The sequence below is a fragment of the Cordyceps javanica genome, chromosome 1, assembly GCF_051103115.1.
Source record: "Cordyceps javanica chromosome 1, complete sequence".
NCBI lineage: Eukaryota > Fungi > Ascomycota > Sordariomycetes > Hypocreales > Cordycipitaceae > Cordyceps > Cordyceps javanica.
The window spans coordinates 516880-531548 of record NC_139295.1 but is presented as its reverse complement, the minus strand read 5'-3'; the positions used below and the strand labels follow the sequence as shown (position 1 = coordinate 531548).

Sequence of the window (14669 nt, the reverse complement as noted above, 5' to 3'; positions counted from 1 at the left end):
ATACATGGGATTGGTAGCAGACGTCGGAGGGAAGCACACACTTGGTCGCGGACTTGGTCTTTCAGACTGGTGGTGGTGTCTTCGGCCATTCTGTGGTGCCAGCGTAAATGTGACTCGATGACGGTGAGAACGCTCGCACATGTAGGTATCTATTTGTTTCTGCGTAGGGAGGTTTCTCAGCTTCACTTTCTACCTTATTTTGTTGCTTGTTCCACCGCTTTGTAAGCCACATTCGGAGCGTCGCCGTACTAATTACCTGATTAGGCAATGAATATCCCGAAAGGGCGGGCGGTTCGCAACTCCACCGCGCATCGGCGCCACATCGCTGCTTGGCACGGCCGGAGAGGAAGTACGTAGTTACTTTCGAGATTATGACTCGCTGATGCTTAGCTGCACTAGCTACCACGATTCGCCGAAGAGACCAATTCACTCCCAATGTGGCCAAGTTCTGTTTTCAGTATTTTCCCACTTGCATTGACCGGAAGCTGATCTGGCACGCCTTCACCTTCGCCAACCCAAAAGATGTGCTCGGGGATCTTATGAGGGGCAAGACGAGTTCTTAACCAAAGTCGAACCTCTTTCGCAAGTATTTTCTGACTTGGTCGAGCATGTGCTGCGCGTTTGATAAATGCGCCAATCGTCTCTCCCCAGCGCGTGTCGGGAATTCCAACTACGGCGGCGGTGGCAATGTCTGGATGCAGTTCGAGCGCTTGTTCCACATCACTAGGTGCTACATTTTCTCCCCCTGGGAGAGTTAGCAGAATCAAATATGAGGACACCATCCAACTCACCCCTCTTTATCATGTCCTTGGCTCTCCCGACGACGGTGCAAGCGCCGGCAGAGCTGAGAGTCACAATGTCGCCCGTACGCAGCCATCTTCGTCCCTGCGAATCTATAACCAGCGCCTCTTTCGTTTTCTCGGGGTTGTTATGATATCCTTGGAACACTAAATATCCTGAAACTAGGAGCTCCCCTCTGGCTCCTGGCGGCAATGCTCGTAGCCCATCGTCGACTACTTTTGCCAGCGTATGGGGCAAGAGTGTTCCAGTGGAAGATCTGTCAACCAGCAGTGAAATTTCAGAGGGATCGGTCATAAAGTTCACCGCGGAGAGTTCTGTCATGCCTGTGGCCAGAATAATCATTTTAGCGGTGTTTTTTTTTTCGTACTTTGAACCACACTCTGGGTAGAGGGCAAGCTTACCAAAGGCATACGCGAGGCCGCTGAGCCTCAACTCAGACTGAAGTCGCTGAAGCAATGTCTCTGAGAGACTGGATCCCGCTATGATACCAGTTCGCAGACGGAGTTGAGAAGTGTACGTATGCGCGTGTGGGTAGTCTAGCAGAGCTTGGAACATGGTCGGGACTGCGTGGATAGCGGTGCAGCCTTCTTCGTCGATGGCTCGGAGACTGGCTTCGGCGTTGAATACATCCGAGGGCAGAATGATACTACTACCGTGTGAGATAGCGGCCAGTATTCCACATACCAAGCCAAAGCAGTGGAATAGTGGCGGGCAGCAGCAGAGAACATCCTGGGAAGAAAAGTGTAGTCTGTCTCCGACCAGGTTGCCGTTATTGAGAAGGTTTCTAAAAGCGACTGGCAGTTAGTGGGAGTAAATGAACTCCTCTAGGTAGGCATTACGCACCTGTGTGTTAGCATAGCCGCTTTGCGAGGACCTGTAGTGCCACTGGTGAACTGAATGCAGAGGGTCTCTTGTGGATTGATCTGGCCCCAGTAGTTTTCGCCAAGGCCAACTTCGTGATTCGAATTGAACTCAGCCCAGCTCAGCACATTCTCAGGGAGCTTTTCAGGCTTTCCCAGGCAACATATTAATGGCTTGGACAAGGCGACTGAGCTTTGAGAAACGAGTTGGTCTAGGAGGGGCCCGTTCCGACGATAACCAATCCGATTTGCGATGAAGATCGCTTTCGGGTCTGCACCGCATGCGTGAGAAGAGGACGCCGGAGTTGCGGCAAAGGCAGATTGACGTACTTAAAAAGTTGACCGCATTGATGACTTCCTCAACTGTAAATGTCGGGTTGATGATCGAGAAAATGGCTCCAATGCCAGCCACGGCAAAGAAGAGCTGGACGTACTCAATGCTATTGCCTGCCAATACCACAACATGATCACCTCGAACCACGCCGCGTCGTACTAAGCTTTGAGCAACTCCTCGACTTGTTCCATGTAGCGATGCATATGTAAGTGTGATGCCCTGCCAACGAGAAACTACCGCAGTCTTCTCTCCGTAAAGCTCTAGCTGATGATCGAGCAGCTTTGCTGTGTCAAACTCGATCAAAGCTGGAGATGCAGGCCCTCCAAACACATAGTCCTCGGCATCATTGGGCCGTGGATTATGGTCAATATCAGCAGGTGCAGTGTGAAGGACTCTGGATGGCGCCATGGAAAAGATGCGGGTAACGTAAGAGTCAGATACGGGCTGCTAAGCAACCCCGGGGAGAAGAGAACCCGCTGGGTTATATTTTTAAGATAATCTTCGAGAAGGAACTTGTACAAGATAGACGACTTGAAAGTGGTGCTAGACCTAATATCGATGAATCGGAGTGCCCATTGCCTATTTAGGACGTCGTCGGCTTATTTGTTGCCTCTTTTCCCAAAACTATGCCGCTGTGAGAAGCCGCTTCATGATTGGCCAGCCTTAACAGCATACACGAAGCCAAACTTGAGGACATATCTATTCATAATTGACTGCAAATTCATTAATCGACTTGCTAATATGATAGAAACATTATCCCCTTCCAAAAGCGCAGTTCAATCGAATTCACAGTCTTTTGTATCCATATTTGGCCTCTATCATGTCGATTTCAGTACTCGCGCACCCCGCGATCCCTCTGGATAGATATTGGAAGGTTTGTATACTGCTTCGCTACATCACAGAATTTGTCTGCATTCATTTGTATTCTGACAGTCCCACTTGTATAGGACACACTGGATGAGCCAAGCACACAAAATTCGGGCAGAGATACAATCATCAACCGATTACGAGAACTCTGGGCAGAAATACTTGGGCAGTCTGCTTCAGACTTTACCGATCAAGATGTCTTCTTTGACGTTGGCGGGGATTCTATATCAGCGTTGGATCTGGCAGTGGCTTCCCAACGACAAGGAATCATCCTTACGGTTGAGCAGATCTTCTTCAACGCTTCTTTGGAAGAAATGGCCAAAGTCGCCACTCTATCTCAGAATGGAATAGAAGAGATTATAGATTTACCCCCAGAGCCGTTCGACTTATTGCCGCCCATGTTTCCCTTGGAGGTACAAACAAGCACCATCGCGAGACTGTGTCACGTTGCTCCCGACAAGATCGAAAATGCATATCCATGTACTTCGATGCAAGAGTCTCTAGTCGTCGTGTCCGAAGGCGCGGAGAATGCTTACGTACTACAGCTGGTATATGAGATGGACAAAAATGTTGAGGTGGAAGACTTCCGGCTTGCATGGGAGGCTACCGTCTGCGAAAATCCGGTGCTGCGAACGCGCATCTGCCACCTGGAACAAATCAGTTATGTGCAGGCTGTGGTGCAGGACGAGGTCGAATGGAGAACGGCGACAGGACTGTCTCGATTCCTGGAAGGGGATGCGGGCCTCCCAATGCACCTGGGAGACCGGTTCTTTCGATATGCGCTCGTCACCGATGGCGCGCGCCGATACTTTGTGTGGACCGTTCATCATGCGCTGTGCGACGGTGCTTCAATTTTGGAGATTCTGGAGGAAGTTTCTCAGCGGTTTAGGAACCAACTACCACGACAGCGCTACAATTTCGATCGATTCGTCCGGGCTACTGTGCCATCAGCGTCCCACGATGCCCAGGAGTTTTGGAGAAAGACTTTGGCTGATACTCCTGCATCGATATATCCGGCCTTGCCAAGCCCGGACTTCCATGCAACTCCTTCTTCCGTACTCAGACGGCCTCTTAACATTCCCGAATTCTCAGTGCTGGGCTCGACAAAGGCTCTCCTACTGCGTTCCGCCTGGGCCGTCCTGATATCGCACTACACGGGTGCCGAGGATGTTTCTTTTGGTGCCATTGTCAGTGGACGGAGCTCCTCTCTCATGCCCGAAATCGAGAGAGTAACGGGACCGACTATTGGTCTACTTCCGATCGTCCTACGCGTAGACAGGGAGCAATCTGTGGTGTCGTTTCTGGCGAAGGTCCGCGATCAAGCGGCAGAGATGATACCATTCGAACAGACTGGCATTATCAACATCCGCAGGTACTCTTCCGAACAGTCTACCGCCTGCGACTTCCAGAGCCTTTTTGTGGCCCATTCCTCGGAACCGAGCCAGGCCGCAGCACCTGCTTTGAAGGCCTTGGGACTGAAAGACGTGCCTGGCTTGGGGAAAGTCGAGGAGCATCCTTATCCGCTCATAGTTTCGGTTTTTCTCTCTTCCGGCACGGAAGCACAACTGAAAATCCAATATGACGAGCGAGTCATTTCAGCGCAATACGCTCGCAACCTCGGGAACCAGTTCCAGGCGGTAGTACATCAGCTAGTCAGCGCGACCTCAGAGACACTGCTCGGATCAATCTCCCCCCTCAACAAAGAAGATATCGCACAGATCAGAGAGTGGAACAAGTTTACTCCCCCGCCGGAAGAGACATGCTTCCACCATCTTTTTCGTCGCCAGGTATGCAGAACGCCGCACGCAGAAGCAGTTTGCTCTTTGGAAGAGTCCTTGACATATGCCGAGGTGGACAACATTTCTTCTTCTCTCTCTGTACGGCTTATCAAACTTGGGGTAAAGCCCGAAACCTTTGTTGCCGTATGTTTCGAGAAGTCCATCTGGACAGTTGTTGCAATGCTAGCGGTCTTCAAGGCCGGGGGTGCCTACGTTCCTATTGATCCCGCTCACCCTCGAGGCCGCATCCTTGAAGTAGTGGAGGCCACACAAATAAAAGTCGCAATTGCGTCTCCTGCAACGAAGAGTTCTCTGGAAGGAATCTGCGAGGTGCTGATTTCCATTGAGAATCTACCGTTATCCCATCTTCCCGATGCACTGGAAACTCTCTCGAGCAGGGTTCGGCCCACCAATTCGGCCTATTTATTATTCACTTCGGGTAGTACTGGAAAACCAAAAGGCTTGCTCGTATCACACTCTGCACTCTGCACATCCATTCTTCATCATGGAACAGCATTCGGCGCCAGTCAAGATTGGAGGACCGTGCAGTTCTCTGCCCACACCTTTGATCTTTCTGTGGCGGAATTCTTTACCACTCTCGCATTCGGCGGCTGCATTTGTGTTCCATCGGATCATGACCGCATGAACAATTTGGCAGCTACAATCCGCAGCTTGAATGTGAACACAGCACTGCTTACACCAACAGCCGCGAACCTGCTGATGCCTGAAGAAGTTCCCAAGTTGAAGCGTATTGTCTTGGCAGGTGAACCTGTCACGAAGGAGACAATCCGTAGATGGGCAGGTCATGTTTCCCTGACCAATGCCTACGGGCCTGCAGAGACTACCATCTACTGTGCTGGGAATGTCGGTATTTCCATCGACGCCAACCCGGCAGCGATTGGGCGCAATATCGGAGCCACAATGTGGATTGCAAATGTAAACGATCACAACCAGCTTTGTGCGATTGGTTGCGTGGGAGAAATCGTCATTTCAGGCGCTCTTCTTGCCAAGGGCTACTATGCAGCCCCAGAAATTACTGAGGCATCTTTTGTCGCGGCCCCCGAATGGCTGAGAATGATCCAACCTTGCGGTACTTATGACCGCATCTACAAGTCTGGCGACCTGGCACGACACAATCCAGATGGTTCGTTTCATATCATCGGTCGCAAAGATACCCAAGTCAAATTGCGTGGATACCGCATTGAATTGGGGGAGATTGAGAACCGGATTATGGAACAGGGCGCAGTTACGATGGCGCTCGCCATTCTCCCTCAGCTGGGACCTTGCAGCCGCCAAATTGTCGCTATAGTCAGCTTCAACCGCCTAGAATTGGGCCATCAGAGTGGTACAGAAGTCATTGTCGCGTCTGAGAGAGAGAGAAAAGACGCACATGGCTCATTAGAAAAGCTCAAGGCACATCTTGCTTTTACTCTTCCCGACTACATGATTCCCAGTATTTGGGTAGTTTTGAACAGGGTACCTCTTCTCTCAGCTGGCAAAATCAACCGAAATGCAATACGCTCGTGGATTCAATCGATGGACATGGGAATGTATTCACAGTTGACTGATGGCATCAGCTCTGTTGACGAGTCTGACTTCGTTTCCGAGTCGTCATTGAACAGCCTGCGACTTATTTGGAGCCAGGTGCTCAATGTGCCTCTTGAACGAATTGGTAAAAATTCCTCCTTTTTCAGCCTTGGAGGAGACTCAATATCGGCCATTCAAGTCGTTTCAAAGGCCAGAGCCATCGGGTTTTCTATTACTGTTCGTGAAATCCTTCGCAGTAAGACATTGGGAACTTTAGTAACCCTCATTCGAAATGAAGTCTCAAACGAACCCAATATCTTCGAGAAACTCCAGGTTCCCTACAGAACCGATCAGGCATTCCATCTTTCCCCGATGCAGCGACTGTTCCGTTCCTCTAATGGAGACTCGACGTCTGTTGCACGTTTCAATCAAGCCTTGATGCTTCGTTTACGCAGACCCTTTCCCGAAAGCATCGTACAAGAGGCATTTTCGGCCGCAGTTGAGCGACACGAGATGCTTCGCACTAGGTTTCCTAGAGAACACGACTGGACAAGGCAAGTTACGACTAGTCAAGGTGAGGGGCACTACCGGTTCAAAAGCCATGGGCACTTGGCAGAGGAGCAGATTGCCCAAGTTGTCACGGAGAGCCACAACAGCATCTGCATTAGTACGGGACCAGCATTCTCCGTCGATCTTTTTTATGTTGCCAAAGAAACACTACTGTTTCTATCGGCCCATCATTTGGTTATCGACCTTGTGTCTTGGCGCATTCTTCTTCAAGATGTCGAGGACTATATCGAAACTGGTTCATTCAAAACGTCGGTCGGCACATCCTTTTATCAGTGGACTCGTTTTCTTGAAAGCAAATTTGCATCGGATGATCTCAATCCAGATGGACCAGAAAATAAGCATGAAGACGGCCTTGATTACATGGGGTTTCAAGCATTCCACAACACTCGAGCGGGAGTTCAAGTTGCTCGCTGGGTGCTAGACCGCGCGGCCACTCGAGACCTTCTCAATCTTTCTGTCACACGCGCTTCTGCTGAGCCTGTGGAGGTGATCATGGCTGCTGTTGCGAGCTCATTCTGGGAGGTTTTTAGGAGGCCGTGCCCGACGCTCTACGTGGAAGGACATGGGCGCGAGCCCCTGGACTCGGGCATCGATCTCTCAAATACAGTGGGATGGTTCACCGTCCTCTATCCCATCACTAGTTTCCCGACCGAAAATGCTCGGCTCGAACAATACATACATCATGTGCGCACAGGGCGACAAGTCCACCCAGATAACGGACTGGAGTATTTTGCGAGATCGCTACTAACCGAAGGCAATGACTTGTCTCATCTACAGACAAAGCCGATACAATTCAACTTTCAAGGAACATATCATCAGTTCGAAAGCGATGATTCAGTGTTTAGTTTGGTTGACCACCCCAATCTTGAAGATACCTTGATTGGGTCAAGCGTGAAGAGAACAAGCGTCTTCGAAATTGAGGCTGCCATTCGTGATGGCCAGCTACAATTCTCTCTCTCTTTTCCTCAACACCTCAACAATATTTCTAGGGTGCTGGACTGGTCCAACCATATCAAGAATACCCTACGCAGCCTGGGTCAAATTTTGAGAGAGGACGGTGGTTTCTTACTTCCTGGATCCGTTTCTTCGTTTCTATCCACCGCCGATTTTTTTGCTCACGAAGAAGAGCTTAAATCACAACTTGGAGATAATCCATCAATTGTCGTCGAGGATGCTTATCCCTGCTCCCCAATGCAGCAGGAAATGCTAAGACAGCAGGCTCTCGACCCATCAGTTTTTCTGCTATCATGGGCGATGGAAATTTCGACTGCGAGGTCAGAGCCCATTGATGTGGCTAGGCTCTCTCGTTCATGGAAAAATGTTGTTCAAAAGCACACGATCCTGCGAACAGTATTCTTACAGGGTCAGACCACAAGAGCCACTCCGCTCCAGGTGGTCCTCGCGGCTGTTGAGCCAGATATCACCATATCCTCAACTTTGGAGGCTTATAACGACTGGAAAGATGCACCCAGCTATTCCAGGAATTCTCTTCTACCGCACCGACTCCTAATCAATCGTATCGGCGAAAAAGTCATTGCTCACCTCGAAATAAGCCATCTAGCAATCGACGGATGGTCACTGGGCTTGATCAAAGCAGACCTTTTAGCCGGGTACGATGCCGACGACATTCATGTGGAGATGACCGATGCACCGTACAGGCGATTCATCTCTGCACATTCTCAGGCTCACATAAGAGCAGATGAAGAATACTGGGCATCTGCCCTTCACAATTACAGACCGTCACTGATTACTACTCCCACTTCGAGGACACAACCATCAGTCCGATTTCCTTCTGCTAAAACCATCATATCACTGCCTACCCTAGATGCAAGGTCCTTCGCAGCAATCGGCTCCCAGCACGGCATTACCCTGGCCTCCATTTTCAACGCCGCGTGGGCGCAGACACTCCGCATCTACACACAGCATCCAGACGTTGTCTTTGGATACGTGGTTTCCGGGCGCGATCTGGATATCCCAGGTGTCTTTGACATCGTCGGTCCGCTTGTAAATGTGTTGGCCCACCATCTGCGTGATGTTCCTGCAAGCGGCACTTTTGAAGAACTGATCATCCTGGCTCAAAAAATACAAGAGCAGCGAATGAGTGATGGACAATTCACATTTTGCAACATTCAAGAGGTTATTGAAAAGCAACTTGGCGTGAGTCAGTTATTCAATTCTACAGTGAACTTCCAACGGCGCCCAACAGCAATGGAGAAAGCTGGGCTCAAAGTCCAGGATATGGAGCAATCCAAAGACCCTTGGCATGTGAGTTGCCAATCTTTCGACACAATGCTTGATGAAATAATTTCTAACATTTCGCTCGACATAGTTTGATGTTTTGGTACGATTGGTGGTTGATAATGACGACCGTATTCGACCGCAGGTAGAATTTGATCCGGCAGTGCTGGATGGCGATCGGATGCAAGAAGTGGCGGATAGTTTCTGGGAAAGACTCCAAATCAGTGTTTCATAGCGCATTTGAAAGCCTTCTCAACTAATTCGATAGATTTTTAAACGAGAATCTCCCAGGAATAATCTGTAATTGTGGCAAGATCCCAAGTGTTGAGTTTTCTGCAAGAACCCTCTTCCGCTTAAGGGCTCAATCCGCCGACTCCTTGCTATACTACTCAGTAAGTCGACGTGATTCGTGTAGCAGCCAGAGACGGGAGCAAAAATTACGATAAAACGAGCGCAAATCGATGTTATTTGTACATCGGTTCTAAATGCGTTGGCACGCTGCAATAATGGAAGTAACTGTCGCACGGGCGCAGAGACCAACCCAGAAAAACAATAAGCGCTTTCCCGTTAAAGTCCCTTTACTGTCAAGTCTGTCTCCTTGGTAGACACAAATTCGTCTTGTGGCAACAACAGAAAGCGAATCCCCTCCACCAGATCGTCTAGCCACTCTTTACTCGCTTCCAGTTGCAAAAAGCGCCAGAAACCATGGGGCAGCCCGGAGTAGAGATGGATCTTACTCTTTGTTGATGAGTGTCTCTGCAGTAGCTTCTGCCAAAGAAAAGTCTCATCACGAAGAAGGTCTAGACCACAGATCTGGAAATATGCTCGGGTGGGAAGATTCGTGTGGTCCTTGTTAAGCAGATACGATATTCTCAAATCTTCGGGAGGTGACTTGTACAAATCTGATCTCGCATGGGGTCATCAGAAATCGAATTAGCATATGGCTTATACATCGTCGTGCAGCGACATGGAAGATTTGGAACTCACCCTCCAGCTGAGCCAGTGATTGCCGCGTGAGTAATGGCGCATTGCCATTCTGCTCCAGACTCAGCAACTGCTCCCTCCACTCCGATGGTGCAAGATGGTAAGCTTGAGGCATCAGAGCCACCGGAATGGAAATGAATAAGCCTGTAATGGGAGGCGAAAGGCCTGCATCGCGCGCGGTATACGCAATTACGCCGGCGAAGTTGGCGCCCGACGAGATCCCGCCTACCAAAAAACCCGCCGCGGGGTTCGCGTTTAGAGACTTGCCTGCATTGGATGAGACCTATATCCCGGTGCTAAGTCAGTCATTTTACTCTTGGTAAAGTCAGTGGCCGAGGAGGCCGCATTCCAGCCACTCACCCATTCCACTGCGTCATAACTATCATTCACCCCATAGGGAAACGGCCACTTGGGGGCTAACCTGTGATCTACATTCAAGATGCTCAGGTCTAGCTTAGCAGAGAGAACTTGGCAGTTGAGATGACCGCTCTCCAGGTCGCCAAATAAAAATCCCCCAGAGTGTATGTACACGAGCACCGGGCGCGCATCCGGCGCTGTAGCAGTATTGGGAACATAACTGCGAACCGGAATGTCATACCCGTCACGGGCCTTGATCGTGAAGGTTTCGATAGTAAGGCTGTCCTCGACAATGTCGGGTGGCAGTTCTTTGATTGGCCCTGCGGCGACGATTTCGTCGAAAATTCGACGACGATCGACAGCGCTGACCTGATTGATGGTATCGAGCTCGGGATAATGCGCTGCAAACTAGCAACTTGTATGAGTATACAGCCTTGGCATTCAAGTGCGAGGAAAGTTCATTCTTTCACACCGCTGAGTCTTACCTCAGTCCACTGAGGGCTGACTTCCGAGTACTTGGAGTATTCAGCCATGCTGCAAAATCTTGATACAAGAATACGACCAGAAATTACATGCGGCTCGTAGTACACCAAATAGATTGATTGTAGGTCGTTCAATCAAATAAAAGCTCACCCCGACATGCCTCGTTCCTCGGCGTATTCTGTGTCGGGATATGCATTTCCTGTTTTGGACGGCGCCGCAATTCTCGTTGGCCCTTTACGGCTAAAGCACACGTACTGAGTAGCTTGTAGAACGACAATAACTTGGTAAAGAAGAAAAAAATTCTGTAATTGTACAAACACATCGTTACAAGATTCCGTTTGAACCGACCGGTAGTAATATTCTCGTTTAGGTGACTACGGTTCCTAGGCAGGCCCTTCCGTAATCGGACATTCATCGAGAAGATGGAGAAAGTCGAGTCCTGCTACTTCATATTCTACGTAATTTTCCAGTACGAAGAACTCAACCGCCAAAGAAAAAAGAAGTGAAGGTCGAGGCATTTGATCTTATTGGCTGGATGGAGAACGATGCATTGACTAGCTGTTCAAACTCAAGAAAAGGGCTTAAGGGTATGCTCTACAGAGGTGGATATTTTGACAAATAGCGTAGTAACAGGGTGCTATTATGTAGGTCACCAGAAGCAGCCCTATTACTATTAGATACCGCCTAGTTACAGCCTTGTGGCAACAAAAGACATCTGCTTGATTTCGTTGCCCTGCCATCCCCTCCGACTGTTGTCCCATCCTTCCGATTCATAACGAGTCAGATCCGAAGAGACCTCCCACTGCCCCTCCGGTGCCTGTTTCCAGAGCTTCTGAATGGTCGCGTCGCTATGGCGATACAAGTCCCAGCCAAGTGAATCCATGCGGAACTCGCCTCCTTCGTCAGCCCCCAAGTGCCTTCCAAACACGAGAGAGCCCTGGCGTTTTCGCAGCAGCTTGACCAGCTGTGAAACCACCACGGCCTGCTTCTGGAAGTCAAACAGATGCAGAAAGGACCCGAGGTAGATGATGTCGACCTTGCCGTGCCATTCAGGCAGAAACTCTTCATCAAAAATGCTCTGCGTGTAGAAGTGGCTCTGCAGCGTCTCTCGGTCCTGGAAAAGCTCATAGCCCAAATCGACGAAGCGCCCTTCGGTATCAGCTCCGAGGATGTTTGTAGACGGAGCGCCGTCAGCTACCAGCTTGCGAATGTCCTGTCCGAAGCAGCAACCGAGGTCGAGCATTGTGTCTCCCTTCTTCAAGCGATCGAGAACCACGGGGTAAATTGGGGAGTTGTGGGCGCCAAAGTCGAGGAATCGGAAGACGCCTATACACGGATACGGCAGACTACGGAGCAGTGCTGCAATTAGTTCTTGCTGAGCAGCATGTAGAGGGACTGCGTAACTTACATATCCCAAGCCTTATCTCTGACTCGATGAATGTGATTCAGGATATCTTTCTCCGGAATACCCGAGTAGTCCCGGAAAATCTCCTTTGCTGTTTCTGGAAGATTGACCAAGGTGGGTTGGTACCACTCGACGTCGCGGGATGCTCCTACTCGTCCATTTGTGAAGTCCTCAAGCTTCCTGTTAGCTGTTGAGAGCAAATCCGTCGAGGACTGAGAAGCGGTCTTGACAGCCATCTTTAGAGAAAGCTTAGACAAAGCGTTAAAGTCAGATTGCTTGCTTGGATGTAATCCTAGAGTTCAATTGGAGGTATGATATTAAAGTCATTCTTTGCGGGGTTTTCGGTATAGATGTAAATGTTTGCGACGGGGCAACTATTACCGAAAAAGGGTGAAATATTCCGAAGCAGCTCAATGCAGAAACCGAGATATCCTAATTGGGCCCCTGGAACAATAAGGCGTAGTGAGATAATGATAGGAAATCGCAGATATTATCTCCCGTAACTCTTGATGCCTTTGGAGACCATTATTCTATCATATACCTTTCTTTGTTCGAGTGCAAGCGATTGAAACGCGTGACAAGATGCCTCAGCCGCTGGAGGGACATCCTCATATCCTCCGTGAACTAATTCAGTTTGTGCGCCAAAACTCGCAGTTTTATCGAGAGCTCTACAGAGGTGTCCCCGAAGATGCTTCTGCTCTCGAGCATCTCCCGGTCATCAATCACACCAGCTTCTGGTCGTCCAACACCAGCTCTCTCGCAGCCAACAGCGTCGTGACCGGATCCCTTCTCGACGGCGGCATCTTTCGCACCGGCGGGACGACGTCCGAGCCCAAGGTATCCTTCTACTCGCACGATGAGTTGCATCGTGTCACCCGACAGCTGGGAGACTGTCTTGTCCGAGCCGGCCTGCGGCCGGGTGATCGCGTCGCCAACCTCTACTACAACGGCGAGCTATACATGGGGTTCCTGATTCAGGTGCTGGCATGGCTAGACTCCAACGTGCCCTACGTCCAGCTCCCCATCAGCGGCGTCGTCGATGTCGAAGCTACCGTCTGGCCGCTGCGCGAGTTCCGTGCCACCGTGGCCATGGCCATGCCCACGACCCTGATCCGCATCGCCGAGTACCTGGTCGGCCGCGGCGAGCAGCTGCCGGACGTGCATCTCCTCGTGTTCAGCGGCGAGGGCCTGTACAAGGACCAAGAAGCGCTGATAGCCCAAGGCTTCCCCAACGCCGTTGTGCGACCCCTCATGTACGGGTCGGTCGACGGGGGCTTGATTGCGTTCCCCACGCACGACGCCGACCTCGAACGCCGCGCCGAGGGCCCCGTCTACGTGCCGAACGCGCCCAACGTCATAGTCGAGATCATCCGAGACGACGGCGAGCGCATCACAACGGCGGGAGCTTCTGGCCTCGTCCACGTCACGGACCTGACGCGTCGGCTGATGCCGGTGATACGGTATCCCACCGGCGACGTTGCCGAATGGGTTGATTTTGCACAACAGCAGTTCGTCCTCCGAGGCAGAGACGTGGTTGGGTTCAAAATCGGCCCCGCATCTTACGATTTCAGACACCTCCGAGGTATTGTCCTCGATGTTGTGGGAGCGGAGAAGCTGCAAGGTTTCCAGGCTGTAGCTCGCCGCAAGGATGGAAAGGATGAGCTCGTCTTCCGCATTGCCAGCACCGTCGCTGACAGATTACGTGCTGCAGAGGCATTGGATCAAGCGATGCGAATCAAGACTACACAGTATGCCAGTGGACTAGAGGCACGATACATAAACCCTCTAGCGATAGAGTGGGTGGAGGTGAAGGATCTCATTCAAAATCCGCGGACAGGAAAGCTCCGAGAGACAGTCGACCAGAGATTCGCTTAGGGAGCCTCTTGCGGTTATAAACTCATTCGGGGCGTGGCTTTGTCGGACGAGAGTACTGACCACAAACCCCAAGAAATTTGGTTACTTATCGAACTACTGTAAAAAGTTCACATCAGTAATTATTTGGCATGACCGACAGGCTCTAGCTGAAAATAGATGGATTATTGTATGCAGTGTGGGTATCATTTATTCTGCCGGCCAACTTCACCAGCGCCAGATATGCTTCCTTTCCTCCGTAAATCTCCAGCCTTCAGTTGTCGGACAACCTGATAAGATCTGTCTAATTCATTCTCAACGGCGCAACGAATACGCAGGGCAGCCACGGCGGGCCAGACGCTCCTTTCGCCACGTAATATCCAGTAGTCCAGTGCCTCCCTTGTCGGTGTTTCTAAAAGTCGCACAAAATCACTAGCCGTCACTTCAGGTACAAGTGTCATTGCTGCTGCTGGGATCTGCTCGTCAACTAGAAAGCGTCTTATGCTGGCAGGTAGCAAGCGGAGTGTGTCGAGCTGACGGAGGCGATGCCGAACCTCCAAGCCAACCATGCGTACTAGTGAGGCTGATAGTTGAGTCGTTTTGCTTCGGGTTTC

At 50.6% G+C, this 14669-nt stretch overlaps 5 protein-coding genes across 5 annotated transcripts; 2 read left to right on the top strand and 3 right to left on the bottom strand.

Annotated features, from left to right (window-relative positions):
• Positions 1 to 395: 395 nt before the first annotated feature.
• Positions 396 to 2403, bottom strand: V2A60_000167 (uncharacterized protein; the record flags this gene model as incomplete). The annotated part of the gene is made up of 5 exons (XM_083251538.1): positions 396 to 745; positions 792 to 1124; positions 1203 to 1585; positions 1645 to 1933; positions 1992 to 2403. The coding sequence occupies 5 exons, from the start codon at positions 2401 to 2403 to the stop codon at positions 396 to 398; spliced, it is 1767 nt and encodes a 588-aa protein (XP_083107664.1).
• A 412-nt stretch (positions 2404 to 2815) lies between these two features.
• On the top strand, positions 2816 to 9210 carry V2A60_000166 (uncharacterized protein; the record flags this gene model as incomplete). Its single annotated transcript, XM_083251537.1, has 3 exons — positions 2816 to 2869; positions 2943 to 9002; positions 9067 to 9210. 3 exons carry the CDS (start codon positions 2816 to 2818, stop codon positions 9208 to 9210), a joined length of 6258 nt encoding a protein of 2085 aa, XP_083107663.1.
• A 332-nt stretch (positions 9211 to 9542) lies between these two features.
• On the bottom strand, positions 9543 to 10849 carry V2A60_000165 (uncharacterized protein; the record flags this gene model as incomplete). The annotated part of the gene is made up of 4 exons (XM_083251536.1): positions 9543 to 9877; positions 9963 to 10242; positions 10320 to 10724; positions 10802 to 10849. The coding sequence occupies 4 exons, from the start codon at positions 10847 to 10849 to the stop codon at positions 9543 to 9545; spliced, it is 1068 nt and encodes a 355-aa protein (XP_083107662.1).
• Positions 10850 to 11487: 638 nt separating this feature from the next.
• On the bottom strand, positions 11488 to 12440 carry V2A60_000164 (uncharacterized protein; the record flags this gene model as incomplete). Its single annotated transcript, XM_083251535.1, has 2 exons — positions 11488 to 12145; positions 12208 to 12440. 2 exons carry the CDS (start codon positions 12438 to 12440, stop codon positions 11488 to 11490), a joined length of 891 nt encoding a protein of 296 aa, XP_083107661.1.
• A 346-nt stretch (positions 12441 to 12786) lies between these two features.
• On the top strand, positions 12787 to 14079 carry V2A60_000163 (uncharacterized protein; the record flags this gene model as incomplete). Its single annotated transcript, XM_083251534.1, has 1 exon — positions 12787 to 14079. One exon carries the CDS (start codon positions 12787 to 12789, stop codon positions 14077 to 14079), a length of 1293 nt encoding a protein of 430 aa, XP_083107660.1.
• Positions 14080 to 14669: the final 590 nt, after the last annotated feature.